This window comes from Schistocerca nitens, chromosome 2, assembly GCF_023898315.1.
Source record: "Schistocerca nitens isolate TAMUIC-IGC-003100 chromosome 2, iqSchNite1.1, whole genome shotgun sequence".
NCBI classification, from domain to species: Eukaryota; Metazoa; Arthropoda; class Insecta; order Orthoptera; family Acrididae; genus Schistocerca; species Schistocerca nitens.
In genome coordinates this window covers 674905453-674931454 of record NC_064615.1, presented here as the reverse complement: position 1 = coordinate 674931454, position 26002 = coordinate 674905453, and the positions used below count along the sequence as shown (strand labels likewise).

General features: G+C 41.3%; 1 protein-coding gene across 1 annotated transcript in view; it reads right to left on the bottom strand.

Moving 5' to 3' along the window:
* Positions 1-26002, bottom strand: part of LOC126234548 (alpha-(1,3)-fucosyltransferase 7-like) — a 362065-nt gene that overhangs the window by 44865 nt on the left and 291198 nt on the right. Inside the window, exon 3 of the mRNA XM_049943245.1 lies at positions 2426-2571. Coding sequence (XP_049799202.1) covers positions 2426-2571 — 146 coding nt within the window. The remainder of the gene's footprint in view (positions 1-2425; positions 2572-26002) is intronic.

The window sequence follows — 26002 nt, the reverse complement described above, 5'->3', positions numbered from 1 at the left end:
CCAGAAACGAGAGACAGCACTGGTGGTTGTGGTCGGTCGCGGCTCACGAAACTGCCGGCCGTTGGTTAGCGTGCTGAACCAGAAACCGTCAACTGCAGCGATGTCAGGAGAGCAACTTCGACGGGCAGCTGCTACATCATGGGACAACAAGCCAACAAGTCCAAAGACGGCGTTGTATGTGCCAACAGTCGCACCACAAGGAGAAGATCGACAGCTGCTTCAGTGAAGCAGGCAGACCCGATTAGGCACACGACGCACTGATTCAAAATCGGGATGCAAATGTAACGGACACTGGTGACGTAAACTAACATAAACAAGTCGAAAGTCACACAAACTACAAGAAGCTCCCACAAAATCTCCACTGTCAACGAACGAAGTGAAGTTCCGAAACAGAAGTGGTCAACAGTAGAAGATGTGAAACGAAAAAGCGTCTCTAAAGCCACAGGACAACAGAAAAAAAACGACACGAAAACGCACTATATATCTTGGCGAGAGACACACTGGAAAACCAAAGAAACCCTTTTACCTCGTTGCCAGTTAATGAACGGCGGACGAGACAAGAGACGACAACATCAAAATGCACTGACAAACGACACTAAACTTTATCCTCATGGCCAATTGATGAATCCACCACACGCAGGCCACAATTAAACAGGCCATAAAATAAAACAAACAAACGTTTATTTAAATAAAGATGAACACAGTCTTGGGAGTCGTGAACAAAAGTAAGCTCCGTTGAGTAGACACAAATAATCCTTCAACCATTGGGAGGAGATAACAAGTTTTCAAGATTCTGAGCAATCTTAATTGAAAGAAGTCTAAATAAACTTTTCTAACTAGAACACAAATACATACAAACAAACAAACACACACACACACACACACACACACACACACACACCATCTACTGTCTGGTAATGAGGAAAAATAGGTACTGAACTAAATCTTGGCACACTTAATATAAAACACTGTTGTGAGTAAAGGTCTTCACTAAATCTGTTCGAAGTTCGCAACAAATTTAGTATAAGGGAAACGTCTGATAGAAAAAACACCTCCAACATCAAACAGAGTCCAGTACGGAAAAGTTAGAGTCTAATTTCGTAAGGAGTATTTTCTAAGTACAGCGAGACTGAACCACTGGCAGTCAAAGAAATATTACAACTCCGATAATCAGACTTCCTCTTGTAGACACTTCTTCCGAGAGGCCACGCTGCACGATAAAGGAGGAGAAGTTAGGTTCGAAAGGCGATTGCAACGTATCGACGAACCAGGAGTGATTTCCTGATTGTGGAAATGCGTAAGCATTCGGCGCTTGGCCCAGGAAGCCCTCCCGGAGTGAATTGGCCCAGTTCAGTGTACCTGCAAAAATGAACCACTGTACGACACATAGTTTAGGAGATTTGACGTGAAACACTCACTTTCGAGAAAAAAAACTGCCGCATCATGCATGACGTTTTAATTTATTGCTTCTGGGTTACCAACTCTATCCACAACACATATTCTTCTGAATGTATAAAAATATATCACTGTATGATACATAGTTCATCAGATACGACGTCAAATACTAAGATGCGTAAAAATTGTTACATCAAGAATGACGTTTTATTTTACTACGTATCTGCTACTAACTCTATTTGCAACACTTTTCGCAGACGACATTCGCATATGGCGAATAGTGTACCTAGCAAAATGTATCTTTTCATAACAAATAATGCAGGAGATATGACGTCGTATGGGAAAACGAAACTGCAGGGCAAAAACAGCTAGACATGCAGGTGAGATATGTGTAAAAATACGCACTAAATTATGTTAAATATGTATTATATATGGGTACACCGGCAATGCCACTGGGGAAAAGCTCCTCCTATAGTCCTGGCTCGTTTCCAACCAAACTTGGTACACGTACCAGTAACTGCCTGAAAAGAAATACTTTGAGGGTAAGAACCAGCAACGTCTTTCTGGTGTAGGGGTTATAACGCGGAGAGAGAAGGGGGAAGATGGACTTATGGAAAGGAAGAAGGAGGAAATGGACAGAGATAGGGGACGACGTGCACGACAGTGAGAGGGGGAAGGAGAAATTCACAGAAAGAGAACAGGGGGAGATGGACAGAGAGGGGGAGAGGAGATCTGGACAGAGAAAAGAAAGAGGAGGAGATGGACAGAAAAAAGGAGGAGAAAGAGAGGGAAAGGGGGAGGAGGAAATGGACAGAGAAGGGGATAAGAAGGAGATGAACAGAGGGAAAGGAGCAGATGGACAGAGGATAATACGGACAGACAGGAGGGGGGGGGGGGGGCGAGCAAGAGTTGGATAGAGAGAGACAGAGAGAAGGAGATGTTGGACAGAGAGGTGGGAAGGTGTGCGAGGAACTACTTCTAGAGGAAAGGAAACAAGCATTGATCTAAATGGTAGTATCTGATGACTCACTTGCGGTCGCCGAAGCGGCGGAGGTGCCTCCTCTCGAGCAGCTTGCCGTGCCTCCACAACAGTATGGTGAAGTTGCGGGGGCGTGGCGGTGGCCGCAGCGACGGGTCCACGAACAACAGCCGGCCCAGCTCTGACATCTGTCCGATCTGAACAAACACCACACGGAGTCGCTCTAAACCTTGTTCCTTTAGCAGTTCGCAACGTAGCTACACTGTCAGACACATACAAATACCACGTGTCTGCTTATTTTTAAATACATAATTTCAGTATACTCGTATAACTTTCTATTACACTTGTACAGCGTTGGTCGTAAGTACATTCAGGCTTTCAGAAAGCGAAAACTACATACACCCAGAAGAAAACACCCATCAGTGGATACAGCTACTACCACCCGCCAGGTTAGCTGAGATCGCTAATGCACTGCTGCTGCTTCCTGGACTCCGTTAGGCGCGCCGGCCCCGGTTCGAATCCACCTGGCGGATTAACGACGAGGGCCGGTGTGCCGGCCAGCCTCGATGTGGTTTTTAGGCCGTTTTCCACACACCCAGAGGTGAATACCGGGCTGGTCCCCACGTTCCACCTTCGTTACACGACTCGCAGACATTTGAAACACATTCCCACTCTCTTGAATTACACTAGACGCAGACAGCTGGGGTACACTAATTCCATCCCGGGGGGTTTGGGGTGGCGGCAAGAACGACATCTGGCCACCGCTTAATCGTTAACCATCCCAATCCGTCCTTAAACCTGACGACACTGCGCAAAGCGGGACGACGGCAGTAGTGAAAGAAGAAGAAGTGGATAGAGTTACTTCCCAAGTGTTTGACTCACATTACATGTAATGAATAAGGGCACTTGTGACGAGGCAAAACTTCAATTTGCTAGTCACAGTCTTGCCATACAAGACCCAGCACCTCACAGTTTAGATCAACGACATCATTATTTATCTTTTCTTGCAACTTTTCCAAATGAATTGGCAGTGGAGACAGGCATACTCGATCTTTGACATTATATCCTAAGAGGAAATCACGTGGAGTTAATTCCAATGAAAGGAGGGGAGTGGGAGGCATAGAAGAAAAGGAGAGTCATGACTCATGATGGGAAGCATTTCAGACCCAACGCTGAGGCAGTTCGGCACTGGGGTAATCATGAATGTCTGAAAGAAAGAGTGGTGGAGCACTGTCTTGTTGCAAAATGAAGTGTCCACTGTCTTGCTGTAATTTCGGCATAAGCCAGTGCTGCAACATGACCAGATACACAAAATCAGTCGCAGGTTGCCGGCCGTAGTGGCCGTGCGGTTCTGGGCGCTACAGTCTAGAACCGAGCGATCGCTACGGTCGCTGGTTCGAATCCTGCATCGGGCATGGATGTGTGTGATGTCCTTAGGTTAGTTAGGTTTAATTAGTTCTAAGTTCTAGGCGACTGATGACCTCAGAAGTTAAGACGCATAGTGCTCAGAGCCATTTGAACCAACCATCAGTCGCAGTTTCCTCCGCAAAGAAAACTGGTACACAAACTTTTGAAGGAGACATGGGACAAAAGATCTTAACTTCTGGTGAAGCACAAACGCGTTCCGCAATCTCGTGCGGATGTTCAGTGAAATGAACACGCACATCAGGACGATTCACTTTTCCACACGCACGAAACGTGGCTTTTTCATTAATAAACCTACTTCTGTGAAAAACCGTCGTCCTCCAGTAGCCACTACAACTCACTGCAAATGTCGGAACGGAGTTCATTATCTCGAGTAGTTAGAACACGTAACAAGTGCAACTGGTACAGTCTTACACGCAGGCCTAGGGTTCATGAGACTGCTTGCAATGACTGCACCCATAAATACAGTATGTAGGTCAGATTGGGCGCTGTTTTAACATACGGTTTAAAGAAAAACTAAACCTTGCCGGCCCTAAATCAGCTAGCTCAGCTCATCTGAACGAAACTGGTCATTCTATATCGAATGTTAAGAAAAATTTCCTTATTATATTTAAGGAAACAAAAGGAAATGCTTTAAATGTTTTGGAAGAAATACATATCACGAAGATATTAAAGCGAGCCCCAGGTTCAACTCTGAATAATCAGATTGAACTGAGACACTATTCAATTTGAATTGTCACCAGTAGCGATTAGGATGATTTTAAGATCAATTTAGCAACCGTTTAATACCCTAATACTACTCCGTTGGTAATTTTAGAATATTGAAGTACTGATGATTATTTTTCATTAATACCTACAATAAACTATGGATTTTTAAAGTTATGTAATATGGTTCCCAGGTTTCAGTTGTTTTCCTAGTTATGATTTCCTCCTTGCAGCGCTCGTATGATTAGTTTGGTTGCCTCTTAACCAACGAGGCCTTCCGCCTTCCAGTGTATTGCTAGCCTCCACGGGCTGCTTGCAGCACATCATCCGGTTGTCAGTACGACGAAATTACGCACATTCCGAGGGATTTTGAGTTATACTACATTGGCTTTATGCAGTTGGTGTCCCCCGGATCTTACAATATACCCCACGTGGTGTTATACGGTAAGCTATTTTTCAGATTTCTTCCATTCACGACGTTTTGGCTCCGTACTGGATTATTATTATTGGGATAATATTTCCCGTGTACTTATAGCACTCTGTCTAGAAGTAACTTCTTTTTAGACATTCTCAACATTTTGGCTCCGTACTGCATTATAATTTTTGGGATAATATTTACTATAAGTACTTTCCCTAGAAGTTAGTTATTTTTAGGCATTTTATACCTTGCACAGTAATTATTACTTTTCCTCCCTCTTTTGTGTAGGCCTGGCGCGTTCAGTAGTCATGCTTTGTACATTTTTACAAGGATTTTTTGGGTGCACTCAATTTTATTACAACCCACCACTGTGGCTTGACATTTTACGCTGGATAACTTCCCGAATGCTGTGACTCCGTAGTAGTCCATCTACATTATGGAAATATAACCATTGCGAGTACTCGTCGTTGTTTCTTGTTGAATGTCAACACTATAGTTTTGTATTTCTACCATTTCAAAAATTTCACACAGTGATTTGTATTTTTGATAGATAAACCTGAAGATGTGTCTATACTGACATGAAACCGGCAGTTGCGAATAAAGCACCTTCATACAGACATTCGCCTTTTGGAAATTCATCATTCTTGACTTTTTATTTGTAATTTTTATGACAATTGGCACGGTTATTGAGGGCTCAGTGTTGTTATTGTTATGCGTAATATGTCTGAGCTGTGGTTGCCCTCGCCGGCCGCTGGTGGCCGAGCGGTTCTGGCGCTACAGTCTGGAACCGCGCGACCGCTACGGTCGCAGGTTCGAATCCTGCCTCGGGCATGGATGTGTGTGTTGTCCTTAGGTTAGTTAGGTTTAAGTAGTTCTAAGTTCTAGTGGACTTATGACCTCAGCAGTTGAGTCCCATAGTGCTCCGAGCCATTTGAACCATTTGTGGTTGCCCTCCCCATAAGGTTGCCCGCATGTGACGTCGATTTCTTCGGGCTCCAGACAAATTATTCCTGCACACGCCCTGTTCCCTGGCTGTGCTTTCTGCAACTACGACATGGTAATTCTTACGAATTTAAATTTCGAGAGATGTTCTATCCACTGATATATGCAGTCTTTGCGCAATATTCCAGGTATTTGTATGAATTGTTCTTTTTTTGTGACTAAGACAGCGTAAAGATCCAAAACACGTATCACCGAGATTGTATGATTTCTAGGATTTGTGATCTTGCCCTGAGTAAGTAGTACTTTCGTAAATATTTGAATATGCTCATGTACAACAAAATTAGGGGAACCCAGTTAATATGTCGCGCTAAGGTTGGTGGCCATGCTTAGAGGCACTTCAGAATAAGCAGTACTCGAGGTCGAACGTACTAACAGGGGAATACGGCATGTGCCATATCCAGATTTCTCAGAAACTTCGCTCAGAGGAAGAGGAGTCAAAATAACCGAACACGTGTTTCAGTTATTCATCGATACTCGACCGTTTCCGCGAAAAGGACCGTCAAAGTTTTTAAGTTAGTTTATATTCCGTTTAAGGAGTAAACAGTTCCACCAAAGCAATGGTATAGTTGCCAACGTCGCGGCTTCACACATTTGCGCCCCGTGTTCGGAACCCTATCATTTATTTTATTTTTCATTTATCAACCCATGTCCGTAGAAGATTACTAAACGAATTGTTTTCGGTGAAATACCTACAGTGTATTTTGAATCAGTCATTTGCAAGCACCAGTTTTTTGAAAAATGATCCGTTATGCGTGGTTTCTCACGAAATCATTGTTAACGCGCCAAATCTTCAGCAATGATAACGACGTGTCTATTCTGAGTGAGATTCATACGAAGAAATGTCACTGTGGCATACGTGTCTACATCAGATGGTCGAGATGTTCGGAATTTCTATGTTTCTAACGTTACTACGATCGGTATCATACAAGGGAATGCACAAAATCTTTCTGAAGAATAAATGTAAGAATAAAATATAAGAACTAATGTAAGAATTGATATAAGAATGAAATATAAAAACACGGGAATTTAAAAAAAAAATTGTAACCTTTGGAAATACCACGCACACTTTCAGAAGTGATGGTCAATATTCAAGGATATGACAGGAATGGTCATTCGAAACAAAAAAGTCGGGTAAACATGTGTTCTAAAACGCGTACCGTAAGAGCTATGAGCAATTATTGATCTCCGACAATGTGAAACAAATCTCTTCTACTGCCAGCTCTTTGCTTTCCTTATTTTGGGAAGTGGTAGTATGGACCAAAAAACAACAAAAATGTCCAGTAAAGATGTGCTCTAAAATGCATACCTTAAAAGTTATGAGCACTTGTTCATTAGAAGAGTTGTGTTTCAAAGTAGCGAAGATAAACAAGTGCTCATAGCTCTTAAGGCATGCATGTTAGAGCACATATTTACTGGATAGTTTTTCTTGTTTTGGTCCATACTACCATATCTCAAAATAAGGAAAGCAAAGAGCTTGCAGTAGAAGAGATTTGTTTCACACTGTCGAAGATAAGGACTGCTTATAGCTCTTAAGGTATGCGTTTTGGAGTCCAAGTTCATTTGACCTTTTTGTTTCTAATAATCATTCCTGTCATATCCCTGAATATTATATTGAGCATCACTTATGAAACACCTTCTATATGATAAATGTATGACACTTGTTGTGAAACCTAGTTGTAGTTTTACAGTTACTATAACGTCTTTGTGTCTCCTAACTTGATAAGAAACGTTCGTGTAATAACCTTCTACGGACGTGGGTAGATAAATGAAAACAACAAAAATAAAACAAATAAAAACAATAATTGGATGTCGAACACGGGTGGCAAGAAATGAAAAACCGCGACACTAGTCACTGTGCCACCATTTCAGCTGAGATTATCAGTCTATAAAACTTTGACTGTCGTTTTCTCAGAAATAGTCGAGTATATACGGATAAATCGAGACACGTATTCGCTTATTTTGACTCCTCTTGCACTAAGCAAAGTCTCTGAGAAATCAAGTTATGCCACTTGCCGTTATCTTCGTAAGTCAGTTGTCGTGTGCGGAGCAAGAAGCGGCAGTTCAGTAGCCGTATTTGTAGTAATCCCGCTGCTGACATCTGACCATGATCCCTGACGAGCGAATGGTCAGCAGTTCACATTTCTGGGAAGGATCGTTCTATCTAGTGCTGGACAAACGTATGAAGATCGTGTAAGCAATGTCTATACTGTTCAACGTTACGCAATTGGTCAGAGCATTTACGAACTAAACGTGTTTGTTCCAGATCGCTGCAGCCATACGCATGAACGTTCTATTTATTTAGCCAAAATTTGTAACAGATTAGTGATCAGGTTTATTTAGTTGCCTTAACTTTAAAATAGAATTTTAAAGTTGCCACAAATGTTTGTTTGTATTCAACACTGCTGTAATTCCTGTTTTTGTCCGTCATTTCATGAGTTGCTACAGTCAAAAGAAAAGAAGTAATTATTCCCGAAGAGACAAAGTTGAAGATACTGCTACTTGACAGCACTGACATTTGAACATTATCATGAAGTCATATCATTCCGCATAGCTGCTATCTGTTTAAGACGTATAATGCCTTCTAAGATACTTTATTCTTCTGAATTACTTGAAGTTTGCTTTCAAATACTAAGATTACCCTTGTTTAAGAGTGTGTATGTGTCAAATCTTTGCAAGTTGTTCACAATGTATCTTGCAGTACCTCTGCTTGTTAAAAGTCTTAACGTATTATTTGTTCCAGAAAAAGAGGCAGTACTATCGTTTCAAGAAATATGTACACTTCGAAAATGCAAATGATCAAATAGTATTGTGAAGAGGTAGGACTTTCAAGTGGAATATCTTAGGGTTGGCACTAACTTCTCTCTCAGCACTTGTGAGCTGCATAAGAAGCGTGAAAAAGAGAAGTACTTAGGAAGCGTTCAAAGATTCATTGTGTTATGTATCTTTGGAATAGGAGTGTTTTCATTAAAGTAAAGTAGTTTCGATAAGCTACGGGGCACATCGATACCTTGTGATTGGAAACATGATAAGTAATGTAATGTTAGTTTCAGTCATGTAGGCCTACTGAAAATAAGTAATGTGTTAGTGCCATATTTAGTAACAAAACACATAAAAAGATATATCCAAACATTGCTTTACGAAATGTAGTAGTTGATACCTCAAGTATCAAATGTGGCCAAGTCGCTGAAGGCATATTTTTCAATACGGACGAAAAACCTCTTAGAGGCACAAAAATGATGGTCACAAACGTTTTTATTTAACAGTTACATCCTTAATGGTTTAATGTTGTTTCTAATGTTTTGTGAAATCTATTAGTAATTCGAAAGGAACCCCAACTTTTTGTTAATTTAATTTCTGACTTGACTGTTTTTGCTGCAAATTTCTAAAATTATATTCTTTTTCATAAAACTGTACTCTTTTTAATCTCAAAAAGTTGTGAATAAAGCAATTAAATGAAAATAGTGACTTTGTAATTACTTTTCTTTATAGCATCAACAAAGGAAATTCAATACAAATTGGGGAATAACGTATCAGAAAGAACATCAGAAAACTGACGAGAATCGAAGTAGTATATTTCTGAGCAAAAGTTTGTAATTCACTTAGATCTTAAAATACGATAAGAAGGAAGAATTTGCAAATAATCAAGAAGATTATTAGAATCACTATTCTGATGGACACTGCTCACCCATAGTGAGTAATATTGTTGTTATCATTGTTCAAATTGTTCTCATTTAGATTACAGTATGACGGATTTCACGTGAACCATTGACTTCAACTTCAGAGACTGTGACGGAAATCTCACACCAGTGTAAGCTGTTTTACAAACTAATATTACTGAGAAACTGCAGTGACTGAACATCTTCCCATGCTGGGACAAAGTGTTTCCACATGAGACTTTTTTATGTCTTTTGTTTTAGAGACTGTAAGCGTAATGGGTTTCATCACTATGTGATAGCGATAAGAAGCCCGCGAATACGGAAGTTAGTGGAAAAGACTGGTGTTGCCAACGTACAAATGAAATATTGTGACTTAACGAATATACAATACAACGAATTATTTTTCCTTTTATGTGCATAGACTGAAGCGGCGAATGAAGATTTGTACCAAGGCCGGGAATCGCAGCCAGGTCTTCTGCTTACTATGCAGGTGCGATAGCCATTAAGCCACCTTGGCACAGCAGTTCACATTACTGTACGGACTACCCTGGCACACGTCCCTCCTCCATCCAAATTCACGCTGCTGCCCCAGTCTACTTTAAATTCCCCCTTACACACGAACCAAATTGCGAAGGCTCTCCATCTTCTGGAAAGGGGGGGGGGGGGGGTCCAGCCTGAAACCCAGATGCAGGTACTTATACAAATATAATGACATAATTTCAGAGACTTTATTGGCCTCAAACAGATATAATTTTATGTATATTGTTCGCGTATAAGGTGGAATTTAAAGTAGACTGGGGCGGCCGTGAGAAATTGGATTGAGGAGGGAGGCCTGCCAGGGTAATTCGTACAGTTGTGTGAACCGATGTGCCAAGGTGGCTCAGTGGCAGTTAGCTATCAGTGACGGAGCGGTAAGGATGTATGCTTAGCGTTCAGCCGGTGTGGTGGCGTACGCGAGTTTGTTTACTTTCCACGAGCGCGAGTCTCGTACTAGAAGTTCATGGAAGTAACATGACGAACTCCTATAGGAAGAACACTATCAAGGTTACGCTCCAGGCCAAATATCCACGGCCGCGAGCATTTGAAGTATAAAACTTCTTGCGTGATGAACTAAATCTAGATCCACAGGATATCACTGGTATTCTCTTTTCGATCACGACCAGTATCGTAAATGATTAACGAAGAAGCGTGCACGAAGATTATTACTGATGCTGCCCTCAAACTGCAGTTTAGGCATTCAGATGGACATATCGGCGCTTTTACTGTTGAACTTGCATGCCTGGGCGCGAGAAACCTCCGGATTTCCCAGCTACCTTTTGAGAACCCGCCCATTCCGTTATCTCCACTCTTAAGCCGTACAGGACTGTCATTAACCACATGGCTGTAATGGCAGACATTTCTAACGTATCCTGTACTCAGAGGAGAAAGACGGGTCAGAACGAAGCATGTTCCTTCATACCTAAACATTGCCGGTTATCGCACAATTATCATCTACGATGGACAACTGTGCTCATGCTCAGGATACGGACAGGAGGGTCATGTTCGATCTGATTGTTTGCAGTGGCAGATCACCTACATTCTATCGGGCAGAGAGGTACAGTTTCCTCCTTCGATCCTACCAATTACGTATGAACAAGTGACGGCACCTACGACGCCTGGCGGTGGTGATCGGGACAGGTTACCACTGCAGACAGACCGACACGTTATTGACGGGGCACATACCGCCCGCGCACTGCAGAGGGAGATGCCAGATAACCCCGAATGGCAACTGCCGCCGCAGAATGAGCGGATGGTTCAAATGGTTCAAATGGCTCTGTCCACTATGCGACTTAACTTCTGAGGTCATCAGTCGCCTAGAACTTAGAACTAATTAAACCTAACTAACCTAAGGACATCACACACATCCATGCCCGAGGCAGGATTCGAACCTGCGACCGTAGCGGTCGCTCGGCTCCATGAGCGGATGGATACTGATCCACGAGTCGTGTCAACACAGCCTTTGGTCTCGGAAGGTCCAGAGAAGTCGGATCTACACTCACATTCTAACATGGAGATGTACGTCCGGAAGCACCGTTTACCTCGCAAGCACTACAAACGCCGACAGACGCCGTCTGACGACTGTCTCTTGCGGACAGATACACACGATCCTACTGATTTCGACCGTGTCGTAAATGCAGCTGCTACGGAGGCGTAGACCGACAATGCTCCCTCTTTAAGAACTGAGATGACGTATTCTTCTTCTCCTGGGAACATGTTCGGAGATGGAGAGGGCGATGGAACACCGTCGCAGCCGTGAGGAACAGGTTCAGTCGTGGGTAACGCAGGTGGCAGACTTCGGTTAATTGGTAGAATATTGGGGAAGTGCAATCAGTCCAAAAAAAAGATTTTTCACAAACCACTCGTGCTACCGCTTCTAGAATATTGCTCAAGTGTGTGGGACCATAACAGATAGGACTAACAGGGGATACTGAAAGCGTACAGAAAAGAGCAGCACGAGTGGTCACAGGTTCGTTTACTACGTAGGAGAGTGTCACAGAGATACTAAAGAAAGTGAACTGGCTGACTCTTAAAAGACAGAGGTAACTATCCCGAGAAATTCTATTAACAAAGCTTCAAGAACCAGCTTGAAATGATTACTCTACGGATATGCTACAACCCACCTCGCATCTCTCACATAGGGATTGTGACGATAAGATTAGAATAACCACTGTTCGCACAGAGGCATTCAAATAATCATGCTTCCTGCGGTTCGTACGTGAGAGGAACAGGAATAAACTGTAATAACTGGTACAATGGGACGTACACTCTTTGACATAAAACTCGACCGGCGGCCGGCCGCTTCAGAGGCTAAGTCCGCGCCGATCGCGACATGGGACAAAAAAACTGGCCAACTCGCTAATTCTCTAAGTCTGGTTATCTGCACAATCTGGCAACACTGTAGACTGCGGCACTTCCTGGAGGAAAACTTGTCCCATGATAGAGAAACTCTAGGCTGATTACGCCTGTGGTCTAGCGGTAGCGTTCGTTGTTTCTGTTCATAATGTCAGTGGATCGAGAGCAGCTGGCATAAAATATTTTTATAGCCTCTTCTGTCTGAATGCTGAGACGTGAATGTAATGGTAGCGCAGATTCAATCTATTTCGCTTTGTGACACACCGATATCAAAATTTTATCCAGTAACGATTTTGCGGCAGATTTCCTGCAGACTGTCCTCCTCTGGACACCGTATGCGGCAAAGCTCCGGGATCCATTTGCTGGCTACTGGCAGCGGCCGTGGCGACAGCAGCGGCGCTGCACTCCCCCGTTCTTTATCGAAAGCGCCTGCTACCGCTCATCGCTTTTGATGATTTAAAACGCTTTATTATTAAATGTTGCTCCACAGAAAATTTCTACAATTTCCATTCACGCTCAAAAGCAACGGAGACAGACGCCCTGATTAGTAGGCGGGTATTATATTACATTAATCGGCAAGAGCTGAGTATGGCCCGAAATTAATTTCATAGACTGGGACGAAATTAAACCACCTCACTACATTCGATGAATTTATAAATGCTTCATACCTCGTTTCTTTTCCTTTCAAACTCAATTATTTGTGCAACTTTTGGTCAATGTTTGGATGTTTTCGTCAAGCCACAGTGAGCGTCTGTGTTGTAAAGTGTATTACAGTTCTTGTTTCATTCCTTATGGTAAGTCTATGCGATAAACTGTGTGAATACCTTGCAATGCATGCTCTGTAGCAGTGCAGGAACACTGCACATTTGGAGTTCCATATATGGGTCCATGAAGTATTTATTGTTGATCGGAAGTGATAGTTAAGGTTATCAGATTTAAACCAGAAAAATTTGTCGGTTTGAAGGTTTCAGAGAACGGAAAGGAATTGCTAACGCCGGTGTTAGAAAACGTCTACAGTTAAATGCTATTGCAAAAACTTAGAAGAAGGGAACTATATTAATGAACATGTGCACTTCATAAACAACCTTCTGACATGTTAGACCTATATGACGAACAAAGCTCAAATTTATATCGTTGACAGTCGGTTTGAATCTTTTCAGGGTCTATTTTACAGTGAAGCACCTTGGAATTTGCAAAGCAGAAATCCATGATATTAACTTAATTTACTAAGTCGAAATCGGACGAAGATTGATGTTTAAAGGCATTCTTCAGATTTCGCATAAGAAATTTTTACTAGCAGTTTGCAACTCCATTAATTAAAATGGAAAATAAAAGGTTGTAGTCAGCGGCTTCTACCGTGATTCGAACTGCTATGTCTTATAGTACAAGCACTGCAACGCACAAGGGAACCTCTGAGCTAACGACACACTGGCGGCCAGAGGCGGAATATAGTCACTGCGATGTTGCCTGAGCCTCAAAACGCAACCTTAAACACATGAACAGAGGAGGTGGAGATTACTGGTTTAACGTCCCGTCGACAACGATGTCATTAGAGACGGAGCACAAGCTCGGATTAGGGAAGGATGGGGAAGGAAATCGGCCGTGCCCTTCCTAAGGAACCATCCCGGCATTTGCCTGAAGCGATTTAGGGAAATCATTGAAAACCTAAATCAGGATGGCCGGGCGCGGGATTGCACCGTCGTCCTCCCGAATGCACACACAAACAGGTGTTACTTATGTGAAGAACGCCGTTCTTGGAGTCCAGAAATTAAATATACTTTCTAATTGTGTCATCTTGCAGTGGATTATATCGTACGAGTCTTCGATGTGGAAAACGAATGTCAAGTGAATTTAGCGAGGTAACGCCGACCTACACCCGGAAGTAAATGCACTATCAGAGTGTTGACAAATACTTGCTACGACGCTGCCATTTCTAGGCTCTCTGACGAGGCAGCTCTTCAGCGAAATGCTTGCCGTGATTCTCCGATACGGTTCTTCAGAGTGGAGACGCGCGCGCACGTTTGGTTTTATGCGGCGTTCTCCCCTGATGGTTTCTGACGTCGCCTTGTGGGCTATGTATACATATGAGACACTCAATTATCATTAATCCAGAATCATACAAGTTTCAGCTTCCGGCGTGGAAGAAGGCTGTTGACGCCGACATTATATCATTTCAACGTAGGGAAAGCAAAACGGATCATTCAATGTTTCTCATTCAACATAAAGCATGTGAGATAATTTTCCGTAACGTTCATAATCATCTAAAAATACAAACGAAGTAAAAATACACCGGAAGCTTATTCGAATTGAATATAACGCATTGCACCTCGATGTCGAATTTGTCCACTTGCAATCTTTTGCAGCATACACATAGAATGTCATGATTACCACGAGAATGAAGAAATATGTTGGTAAGGATGGAAGCAAGAAGAGACGCAGTCAACAAATATTCTATTCCTCATGGCATTCATTTCATTTGACACGTAAGAAGAGGTAAAGCGGGAATTTACTTTCGTTAACACGAAAGATATGCCGCACATATTGATAACGAGGAAGTCTGCGTCTTCATACGTTTCCTCCTTGAAATCTGTATGCTCTATTATATACTAAGTAGCCCGATCATTGTTTCAGTAATGTTACCCTCTTGTTTGACCCCGTAACGATGAACAGATTCCAAATGCATGTCTCCCTTCCTGGGTTGTTTTTTGTGTTTTATTGCTTGGAATTCCTGAAGCAGACCACTGTGCCTTCCCCCCTCGTGGGTTAGATCTCAAAACTAAACCGCTTTGTATCCAATGGCATAATTTATTCAGACAGCATCAGCATAAGACTATCAAACAAAGCCTTCCATTAACAGTTGCAGCACTCTAACCAGCACTGACCAAAGTGTAATCCACGGTCATGGTCCTAAATTACCAGCTGTCTGCTACTGTGGCAAAGTCCGTACTACACCAGCACCATTTTATCTGGTAACACTGTGTAGTTGCACAGTTGTGCTACCAGGTCTGTCCTCACACTGTCAACTTTATGTATCTCACTTCTCCTGTAGCGTAGATCACGAGGAGCCGAAGTAAATGAGTGTATTCTGCATGACATAACATTCAGTATTCCCTTCTTTCATAGCCACTCTTCATGTGCATCGATACCAAATAGGAATGCGAAAACTCTTGCGAGTGAGAGAATGACAATAACAATCGTAACAAGAACAAGCAAATAATGAATGATGTTTATTCCAACGCAGAACGAGAATGGCTTTAAATATAAAAATCTGTATCTATATCTATATCCATATCTATTGATCTTTGAGTTGGCACAATGCAAATATATTCCTAGCATTTAGTTACTGAATTTAGTTCTGGATGTTTGCAGAGAAAAGGAAAAGTCGGTACTTCTCGCTAGTTTAATATAATGTGAGCCAGCAACTACCCTTTCCTTAGAACACGACTCAAGCAGGTCCTCAAGTAGGTAGCAAGGCACTGCTGCATTCTGTTCCCTGACATTGCTCTGATGACGGTTAATGCAGATAGTTCCGATTATGAAATACAAAACGTATTGCAGGTTAGTTCCTAGGATAGTAACATTAAATTTGCGTTGTAGACGGCACATGAACGTGACGACTATCCATATTACTCATCAATATAAAAAGACAATATTTTGGGAATTTAGCAGGATTACTCAAAATGAATTCTGAAATTGGGTGACTGACTGCACAGGTGCTAAACGTCGTCAAGAGTATACGATGTCCTAATCGCATTAGGAATATGAAGATCGTCTTCGACAGCTCGCAACTTTCACATTGCTATCTCCACCCTACTCCAGACAGCCCTCGGTGGAGTTGCACTACGTTGCCGATGTTATGGAAGGCCTTCAAACCGACAACAGACCACATATTGAAAAATACAAGCGAATTGTCTTGCAACGTAAGCTTATTGTAACTAATCTAAAAATTATTGGAGAGGAACATTGTCCTATTCAAAAAAAGTAAAATGTTACACACTGTTGACGTCAAACGGACATTATCTATGTCCTGTCTTGTGTCCTACTCATCTATAATATCAAGTGTACTATGAAAATGATTATATATAATGGATGATAGGGTAATGCATTGATACCAGATGGTGGGGGCCGGCCGGTGTGGCCGTGCGGTTCTAGGCGCTTCAGTCTGGAACCGCGTGACCGCTACGGTCGCAGGTTCGAATCCTGCCTCGGGCATGGATGTGAGTGATGTCCTTAGGTTAGTTAGGTTTAAGTAGTTCTAAGTTCTAAGGGACTGATGACCTTAGAAGTTAAGTCCCATAGTGCTCAGAGCCATTTGAACCATTTGAACTATTTAACACAAAATGACATTAAAAATTAAAGTTATTCACGAGCAGCTAGTTGAGAATATGTATGAACATTAAATGACACGACGAACTGAAATAATATGACGAAGAGTTCAGCGCTCACTGGGAATAGAGCCCCACACATATCGTTGTTGACTACACACAAAGAGACGTCAGCTACCGAATTTTTATCCACCAGCTGCTCAAAATAGCATCTTGAACTTACAGTCATCTCGCAAATAGTTCTGTGTCTCACTGGGAGTTAAAAACGTCAGATATCGTTAGTGTTGACAACGAATGAAAATACATTAAAAATCAAAATTATTATCCACCAGCAGATAGGTGTTCTCATGATAGAGCTTGATAATACATAATTAAATCTTTAGTGCCGGGCCAGGATTCGATCCCATTCACGCGAAATATGTGAAGGTGTTGAGGAATCTGCAGTTTTGAACAAACAACAAATTGTAGCCGAGCTGTATTGCTACGAAGGGATCAAATTCCGCGTTAAGGGCGGTCTGAGTTGCATTCCCAGTTTAGAATCAATTTTATCGACATACAGAAGCTCAAATAAAAGATGGAATAAGTGTCCTGTGACCATACATAGCGTTTGTGTCGTCACTTGAAATAAATAACTAGTATAAGAAAGGTTACTGGTGATAGAGTTTCTACATGTCGCCACTCCAGACTTTATTGTGGTTCAACCTACCGTCTACTTGGTAAAGAAGGAATATCATCTTTAATGTGAATTTTCAGACCACGCAGCCATTATATCTCCTTCACTTGGTGTAGCCAGGAGAGAATGGAATCTGTCTCTCCCTATCTAAAATCATTGACGGAAGTGGGAATCGAACCCAGACCATAGGTATAACAACCTACCATCCGTCCAACAGACCACGAAATCCTCTTCTCTGCGAGTCATTTTTCTATCGTAACGCAGTTGCGCCACACTGGATGAGAATTCTGACACACAGGCTCCCTGTAGTAATTTGCAGCATGTTCAGTAAATTCATTTACTTGGTTGACCGAATCACCATGAACTAGCTGCCTCGGCTACCCAGTGCATACATTCGACTATTTTGTAATCACAGAAATAAAATCACGTAACTGCCACCTACACACAACTGCCAACAGTGTAGGATGCAGAAGTTTAAATAGGAAGTGTTCCTTTCCACTTGAGCTATTCTATTGCGCTATCTGTTACTAGAAAACGTCGTTCAGTCCAAAAGAAAAGCTGTAACTGTTTGTCTCTCAGAAGTCAAGACCTGGCCATATGCATAATCTCACAGTGCTGTGGAATCCAAAAGTTCTGGAGGAATAGTTGCGGAGCTCTGGAGCTGCTGTAGCTACGTGTCAGCTTGTAGCATAGATAAGATGTCGCGAGTTCGAATACATTCAGTGCTACATTTGTTAAAACGCAATTCTGCTCTCTGCTGAAGGTATCAATCTAATGGAACTTTGAACATAATTCCCTTCACTTCTCAACCCAAAGTAGTCGCATGTGGAAAAAGGGCTAACTACTGTGACATTTTGTTCTATTCAGGTTTAATAGACAGCAGGCAGCAGATGCATCTCGAAGATGTGCAGGGAGAGCGCATCGTGCCATAATATGTCAGAAAAGTATTTTCTACATTAGCCGTCGTGTGGTAGTGATATTTTATTCTTCTTCAAACTTTGTTTGACAGCTTTAACTCAGAACAAGTTTTCTACATGCATGTAATCAATAAACTGCATGTGCATTGTCAGACTGTCATAGGTAACATCAGAGAATTCGCATATATCGTTGATGATTAATTTCTCTCTCATGTTTACTATTGTTTTAACAACACTAAAGGAAACCTTACGAAAATTGTGCACTGTATTATAAGAAATGAAATAAAACTAACCATGATAACCTTACGACGAAAGTATCTGTACACAAGCATGCTTCTATCGACACGAATTAGTAAAATACTACTCACTTAGATTTTGATTGGGTCTGTGTTTAATTGGTATGCTGTGTCATACTCAAGAGGTATGCAAATGTGGCATTTCATAAATATAGTTACGTATTCCTAGAAACCCAAAATTCGCTTGGCAGCAGCGGAAAGAGGCCTTACCTGTTGTGCAGCATTGTAAGTTTTTCAACATTGCACTATGAGCTGAAAGCATTTTCTTGCGATTTCCTTATTGATGTTTGATCTGACTGCTTGTAGCTCTTTCACAGAAGGGATAAAAACGTTACAGTCAGTGAGACTGGAACTGCGAACCGTAACAGACGCTTTTTCACAGGTCAGCACGTTACCACAGAGCTGGCGAGGAGGTATGGGTCTTAGCTTCCTATTACGAAGGCAATAGTAACTAGAACTCGTAAACCGCTATTTGAAGGTCGAGATTAGTTGCGGTTTCCACCTGCAACGACTTTCCTGGGCTGAAAACCGTAAATTTTCAATCTTTTGTTACCCTTCAAGCGATAATAACTCAGATTATCCAATGGAAATGACAGGTAAAATCAAGTGAACTTTGAGGCTTAATTCCGTGCACACCAGGAAGTAACTCGTCGATCACAGAGTTGCCAAACATACTTTGCCTTCTTGCCAAATCTCAGTTACAGTACCAGCAGGAAGAAGACGAACCTATGTGATCCTACAGCGGTCTGGGAAGTGACCATAGCTGGTGTCTCCAAGTCGCGGCTGCTACGGCCAGGAATACGTAATGCGTCTGATTCGCTTTCTGTAACTAGGTTTAGGGACTGGAGCGTAGTTACTAATAATACTCAGAACTGACTGCAAACTGAGCATCATAAATCAGTAACTCTCATTGTTGTTTTTATATTTCTTTCGTAAGTGTACTCAAAACTAAGAAAGTCATTCACAGGCGTTTTCGTGCCTCGCCGATAGTCGAGCACAACATACAAATAAAAATAAAAAAGAATGTGTGTGTGTGTGTGTGTGTGTGTGTGTTTGTGTGTGTGTGTGTGTGTGTGTGTGTGTGTGTGTGTGTGTGTGTGTGAGAGAGAGAGAGAGAGAGAGAGAGAGAGAGAGAGAGAGAGAGAGAGAAATAAAAAGCAATGAGAGAGAGTGTAAAAAATTGTTGTAAAGAAATTGAATCATGGTATTTAAAGAAATCTTTCATTAAAATGACACGTTCCACAGCATTACGAAATGTATTCATGATCTATGGAACAAGAGTTAATCTAATGTAATCTAATCTAATCACATCATATTGATGATTAGCCATGAAGAGTCATGAATTACCGAAATTTTGGCCAATACCAGTAACCAAATCTAAACTTGAAAATAAAAGACGACAGTTTTTGTAATAAACCCTGACTCCTATCAAGACCCTTTCGTCCCTGTTATCTAACCACGAAAGATGTCTGATATACCTCCATTCTGAAGTAACAAAGTGTGCATGCATTTAAAGATGAAGTGCATGATGTGAAGTTCTGTGACGGAGATACGAACCCAACACGTAATCCGATTGTTAACTAAGAAAAAAAGCAAATGTTACGTATCGGTTTTTCTTACGAGCCGCTAGGTGTCTGAATCTAAAATAAGGATACAAACTTTTGTGCCTAAGCGACAATCGAACTGCACACCTACCGTGCATCCACGAATATATCTTAAGTATCAGTTGCTTACTCATGAACAGTAAGATGTGTGCGTGTTTGACCAGAAATAACGACACCTGTTGCGATTGTTGGAAACACATGAACAGACATTGAAATTGCGCGTTAATTTTCACTAGCAGGTGGGTGTGCACTTGATAAAGCTAGAAATGAAATTATGAATAATTTTGTACTGGATCAGGTTTCAGACCCACATACTTACCTTTGGAGGAGACCTAGAGAAGATTGCAGTCTTGGGAAAAGGAACGAAATGACTGAACTATACTGTTCCGAGAGATTCAGATCCTCGAAAGAGGAGATACGAATTCGAATCACAGTCCAGCACCAAATTTTTAAACGTCTCTAGTTCAATCAAGTACAAGTAAAATAAGAGCCCTGTCCCTTTAAATGGCTATCGGTTCATCAAATAAAATAAAATTTCCTAATGTAAGTAAGCTTACTGGCGACTGTATTTCTGTTTACCATAACTTCCGCTGTGTCATTTCCCAACGTAAACCGGCTCTGCCCAGTTGGTAATGAAGGAACGTGATGTTTAATGCGGATTCTGGATTATAACGTCTTTCTCTTGAGGTTACCAGAGGTAAAATAAATCTGTTTGTGCCTCTTAAAAGTAAATGCCTGAACCCACGCATTGCACCTGTGATAGCTCGTTCCACCATACCATTGTGGCCACATTACCCAGCCCCAAGAGTGTGCTGTAACGGATGATGTGCTTAGCTTACAAAATTAGTCACGGTGGAAAAAATGCGAGTCTATTAAATGGTCAAGTAGAAGCAAGCTTCTGACGCAGAGATTATGCTATTCTCATGTCAGCAGGATGTAAAGACTCTTCTAGGCATCATAGGCTGGATGTGAAGCCATTTTGATTTTTCACAAATTCAGCAAATTTCTTAGTTCGAGAAAATCCACTGTGAAGTGTGAAGTTGCCGGATAATTCGATTATTACTGTTAGTATTACTATCCTTTTATTCATACCGCTGCTGGAACACGACCGTAGTCTTCAGGTAAAACGCGAGACCAGCTAATATGGCGTCTGGCGACCGAAAGCACATATCGACAAAATTTTTATCGCCCCTTTCCTCTCGGTGCTGAAGCTATGAGTGTAATTCAAGCGAATCTACAATATCATATTAGCTGGTCTCGCGTTTTACCTCAAGACTACGGTCGTAGTCAAGAGTAATACACTAAGACTGGAGTCAAGACTTCCTCTGGGAAGTGCCGCAGTCTACATGTTGCTAGATCGAGCATATTGCCAGACGTAGAATTCTGAGAGGAGCACGACTTTATTGTCCACCTTACGTGAACGACTCGGCGGTCAATTTTTTGGTCTGAGACTGTATCTACAACACATATTGCACGTTGAAGACCCAGAAGAACTTAAAAAAAAGTAGTTTATGAGAGCAACGTTAACCATAGCGTTCGAAGTATTCATAGTATTGTATACGTGTGTGTAAACGCCTTCCAATGACCACTCAAGAAAGACAAGGATACACAGTCTAGCTCCAATATTATAAATAGACCTCAGTTTGTGGATGAACTCTGACTTAGGTTGATAATAATTGTGAAAATTTACCAGCACTGTACCCATTGGTCTTAAACTCGTTTTCAACCAATGATTCCCACAGCTACAGGGATACTACTTGTGATACCTCTCAGACAAAATACTTAAGCAGTGTTATCAGACGAAAAGATCAACCTGACACAAACTGTGGGAAGTTTGTTTTACAACCTTCGTACCTGGATATTCAGCTTTTTCCTGTTTGAGATATCTGTGAACGTTGCTGCTTAAGACGATTTAAGCAGAAACTAAATTCCCTCAGCTTCGACAATGTTTAAAGAAATCGTTTTATTGGCACTAAATCGTGGTTTATGAATTGTTTACCGGCCGTACTCTGCCGTATTTTGCCGGTTGGAAGGCAAAAGCTTACTGACAAATTTCACACAGAAATTACTGTTACAGTGTACTTATGGAGCCAAATGAGTGAATTGCGTATTTTCCGGTGAGAAAGAGCACTGGCAAACAGTCTTCGCTACATTAGGTTATGTAAACTGGTGTCCCTCTGAGCTAGAATGTATGGTCAGCGACTAAGTGTAAGGTCAACGTTTCGGATGCGAGTTTTGCGACTGTGAAATACTTTCCTACATTATAGAAGCGAATATTAAATTTGAACTAATATTGCGAAACTTTTGTACTTGGACAGCTTAGAATGAAAATACTTCTGTTTATTTCAAAGGGAAACAATAGATTTTCTAAAACACTGTCTGTCATACACAACTTGAAACAGGTCATGTCGACCAAATCATGTGGAAGAACTAACAGCAACGTATATCGGAAGGCAGTAAGATCTCTTGCCTTTTGGTTTGTCAGTACTCGATAGCCATTTCTAGGCGAAAGTAAATGGAGAAAGGCAGTGCGTTTTTGTTACCAAGTAACGTCTTCGTCAATTACTTGAGTTTTAAAGTAATCTACGAGTAATTGCTGGTGTTTGATATTAACATGAAAAGGATTCCGTAGACAGGGAAAGAACCTGTTCTTGGGAAACTACATCTATAGTGACCAAAAGGCATTAAATGATGTTCAAGCACTTGTGTTACAGCAGCGGTATGAATAGAATGATATTAATAATAACAGTAATAATCGAATTATCCGGCAACTTCACACTTCACAGTGGATTTTCTCGAACTAAGAAATTTGCTGAATTTGTGAAAAATCAAAATGGCTTCACATCCAGCCTATGATGCCTAGAAGAGTCTTTACATCCTGCTGACATGAGAATAGCATAATCTCTGCGTCAGAAGCTTGCTTCTACTTGACCATTTAATAGACTCGCATTTTTTCCACCGTGACTAATTTTGTAAGCTAAGCACATCATCCGTTACAGCACACTCTTGGGGCTGGGTAATGTGGCCACAATGGTATGGTGGAACGAGCTATCACAGGTGCAATGCGTGGGTTCAGGCATTTACTTTTAAGAGGCACAAACAGATTTATTTTACCTCTGGTAACCTCAAGAGAAAGACGTTATAATCCAGAATCCGCATTAAACATCACGTTCCTTCATTACCAACTGGGCAGAGCCGGTTTACGTTGGGAAATGACACAGCGGAAGTTATGGTAAACAGAAATACAGTCGCCAGTAAGCTTACTTACATTAGGAAATTTTATTTTATTTGATGAACCGATAGCCATTTAAAGGGACAGGGCTCTTATTTTACTTGTACTTGATTGAACTAGAGACGTTTAAAAATTTGGTGCTGGACTGTGATTCGAATTCGTATCTCCTCTTTCGAGGATCTGAATCTCTCGGAACAGTATAGTTCAGTCATTTCGTTCCTTTTCCCAAGACTGCAATCTTCTCTAGGTCTCCTCCAAAGGTAAGTATGTGGGTCTGAAACCTGATCCAGTACAAAATTATTCATAATTTCATTTCTAGCTTTATCAAGTGCACACCCACCTGCTAGTGAAAATTAACGCGCAATTTCAATGTCTGTTCATGTGTTTCCAACAATCGCAACAGGTGTCGTTATTTCTGGTCAAACACGCACACATCTTACTGTTCATGAGTAAGCAACTGATACTTAAGATATATTCGTGGATGCACGGTAGGTGTGCAGTTCGATTGTCGCTTAGGCACAAAAGTTTGTATCCTTATTTTAGATTCAGACACCTAGCGGCTCGTAAGAAAAACCGATACGTAACATTTGCTTTTTTTCTTAGTTAACAATCGGATTACGTGTTGGGTTCGTATCTCCGTCACAGAACTTCACATCATGCACTTCATCTTTAAATGCATGCACACTTTGTTACTTCAGAATGGAGGTATATCAGACATCTTTCGTGGTTAGATAACAGGGACGAAAGGGTCTTGATAGGAGTCAGGGTTTATTACAAAAACTGTCGTCTTTTATTTTCAAGTTTAGATTTGGTTACTGGTATTGGCCAAAATTTCGGTAATTCATGACTCTTCATGGCTAATCATCAATATGATGTGATTAGATTAGATTACATTAGATTAACTCTTGTTCCATAGATCATGAATACATTTCGTAATGCTGTGGAACGTGTCATTTTAATGAAAGATTTCTTTAAATACCATGATTCAATTTCTTTACAACAATTTTTTACACTCTCTCTCATTGCTTTTTATTTCTCTCTCTCTCTCTCTCTCTCTCTCTCTCTCTCTCTCACACACACACACACACACACACACACACACAAACACACACAACCACACACACACACACACATTCTTTTTTATTTTTATTTGTATGTTGTGCTCGACTATCGGCGAGGCACGAAAACGCCTGTGAATGACTTTCTTAGTTTTGAGTACACTTACGAAAGAAATATAAAAACAACAATGAGAGTTACTGATTTATGATGCTCAGTTTGCAGTCAGTTCTGAGTATTATTAGTAACTACGCTCCAGTCCCTAAACCTAGTTACAGAAAGCGAATCAGACGCATTACGTATTCCTGGCCGTAGCAGCCGCGACTTGGAGACACCAGCTATGGTCACTTCCCAGACCGCTGTAGGATCACATAGGTTCGTCTTCTTCCTGCTGGTACTGTAACTGAGATTTGGCAAGAAGGCAAAGTATGTTTGGCAACTCTGTGATCGACGAGTTACTTCCTGGTGTGCACGGAATTAAGCCTCAAAGTTCACTTGATTTTACCTGTCATTTCCATTGGATAATCTGAGTTATTATCGCTTGAAGGGTAACAAAAGATTGAAAATTTACGGTTTTCAGCCCAGGAAAGTCGTTGCAGGTGGAAACCGCAACTAATCTCGACCTTCAAATAGCGGTTTACGAGTTCTAGTTACTATTGCCTTCGTAATAGGAAGCTAAGACCCATACCTCCTCGCCAGCTCTGTGGTAACGTGCTGACCTGTGAAAAAGCGTCTGTTACGGTTCGCAGTTCCAGTCTCACTGACTGTAACGTTTTTATCCCTTCTGTGAAAGAGCTACAAGCAGTCAGATCAAACATCAATAAGGAAATCGCAAGAAAATGCTTTCAGCTCATAGTGCAATGTTGAAAAACTTACAATGCTGCACAACAGGTAAGGCCTCTTTCCGCTGCTGCCAAGCGAATTTTGGGTTTCTAGGAATACGTAACTATATTTATGAAATGCCACATTTGCATACCTCTTGAGTATGACACAGCATACCAATTAAACACAGACCCAATCAAAATCTAAGTGAGTAGTATTTTACTAATTCGTGTCGATAGAAGCATGCTTGTGTACAGATACTTTCGTCGTAAGGTTATCATGGTTAGTTTTATTTCATTTCTTATAATACAGTGCACAATTTTCGTAAGGTTTCCTTTAGTGTTGTTAAAACAATAGTAAACATGAGAGAGAAATTAATCATCAACGATATATGCGAATTCTCTGATGTTACCTATGACAGTCTGACAATGCACATGCAGTTTATTGATTACATGCATGTAGAAAACTTGTTCTGAGTTAAAGCTGTCAAACAAAGTTTGAAGAAGAATAAAATATCACTACCACACGACGGCTAATGTAGAAAATACTTTTCTGACATATTATGGCACGATGCGCTCTCCCTGCACATCTTCGAGATGCATCTG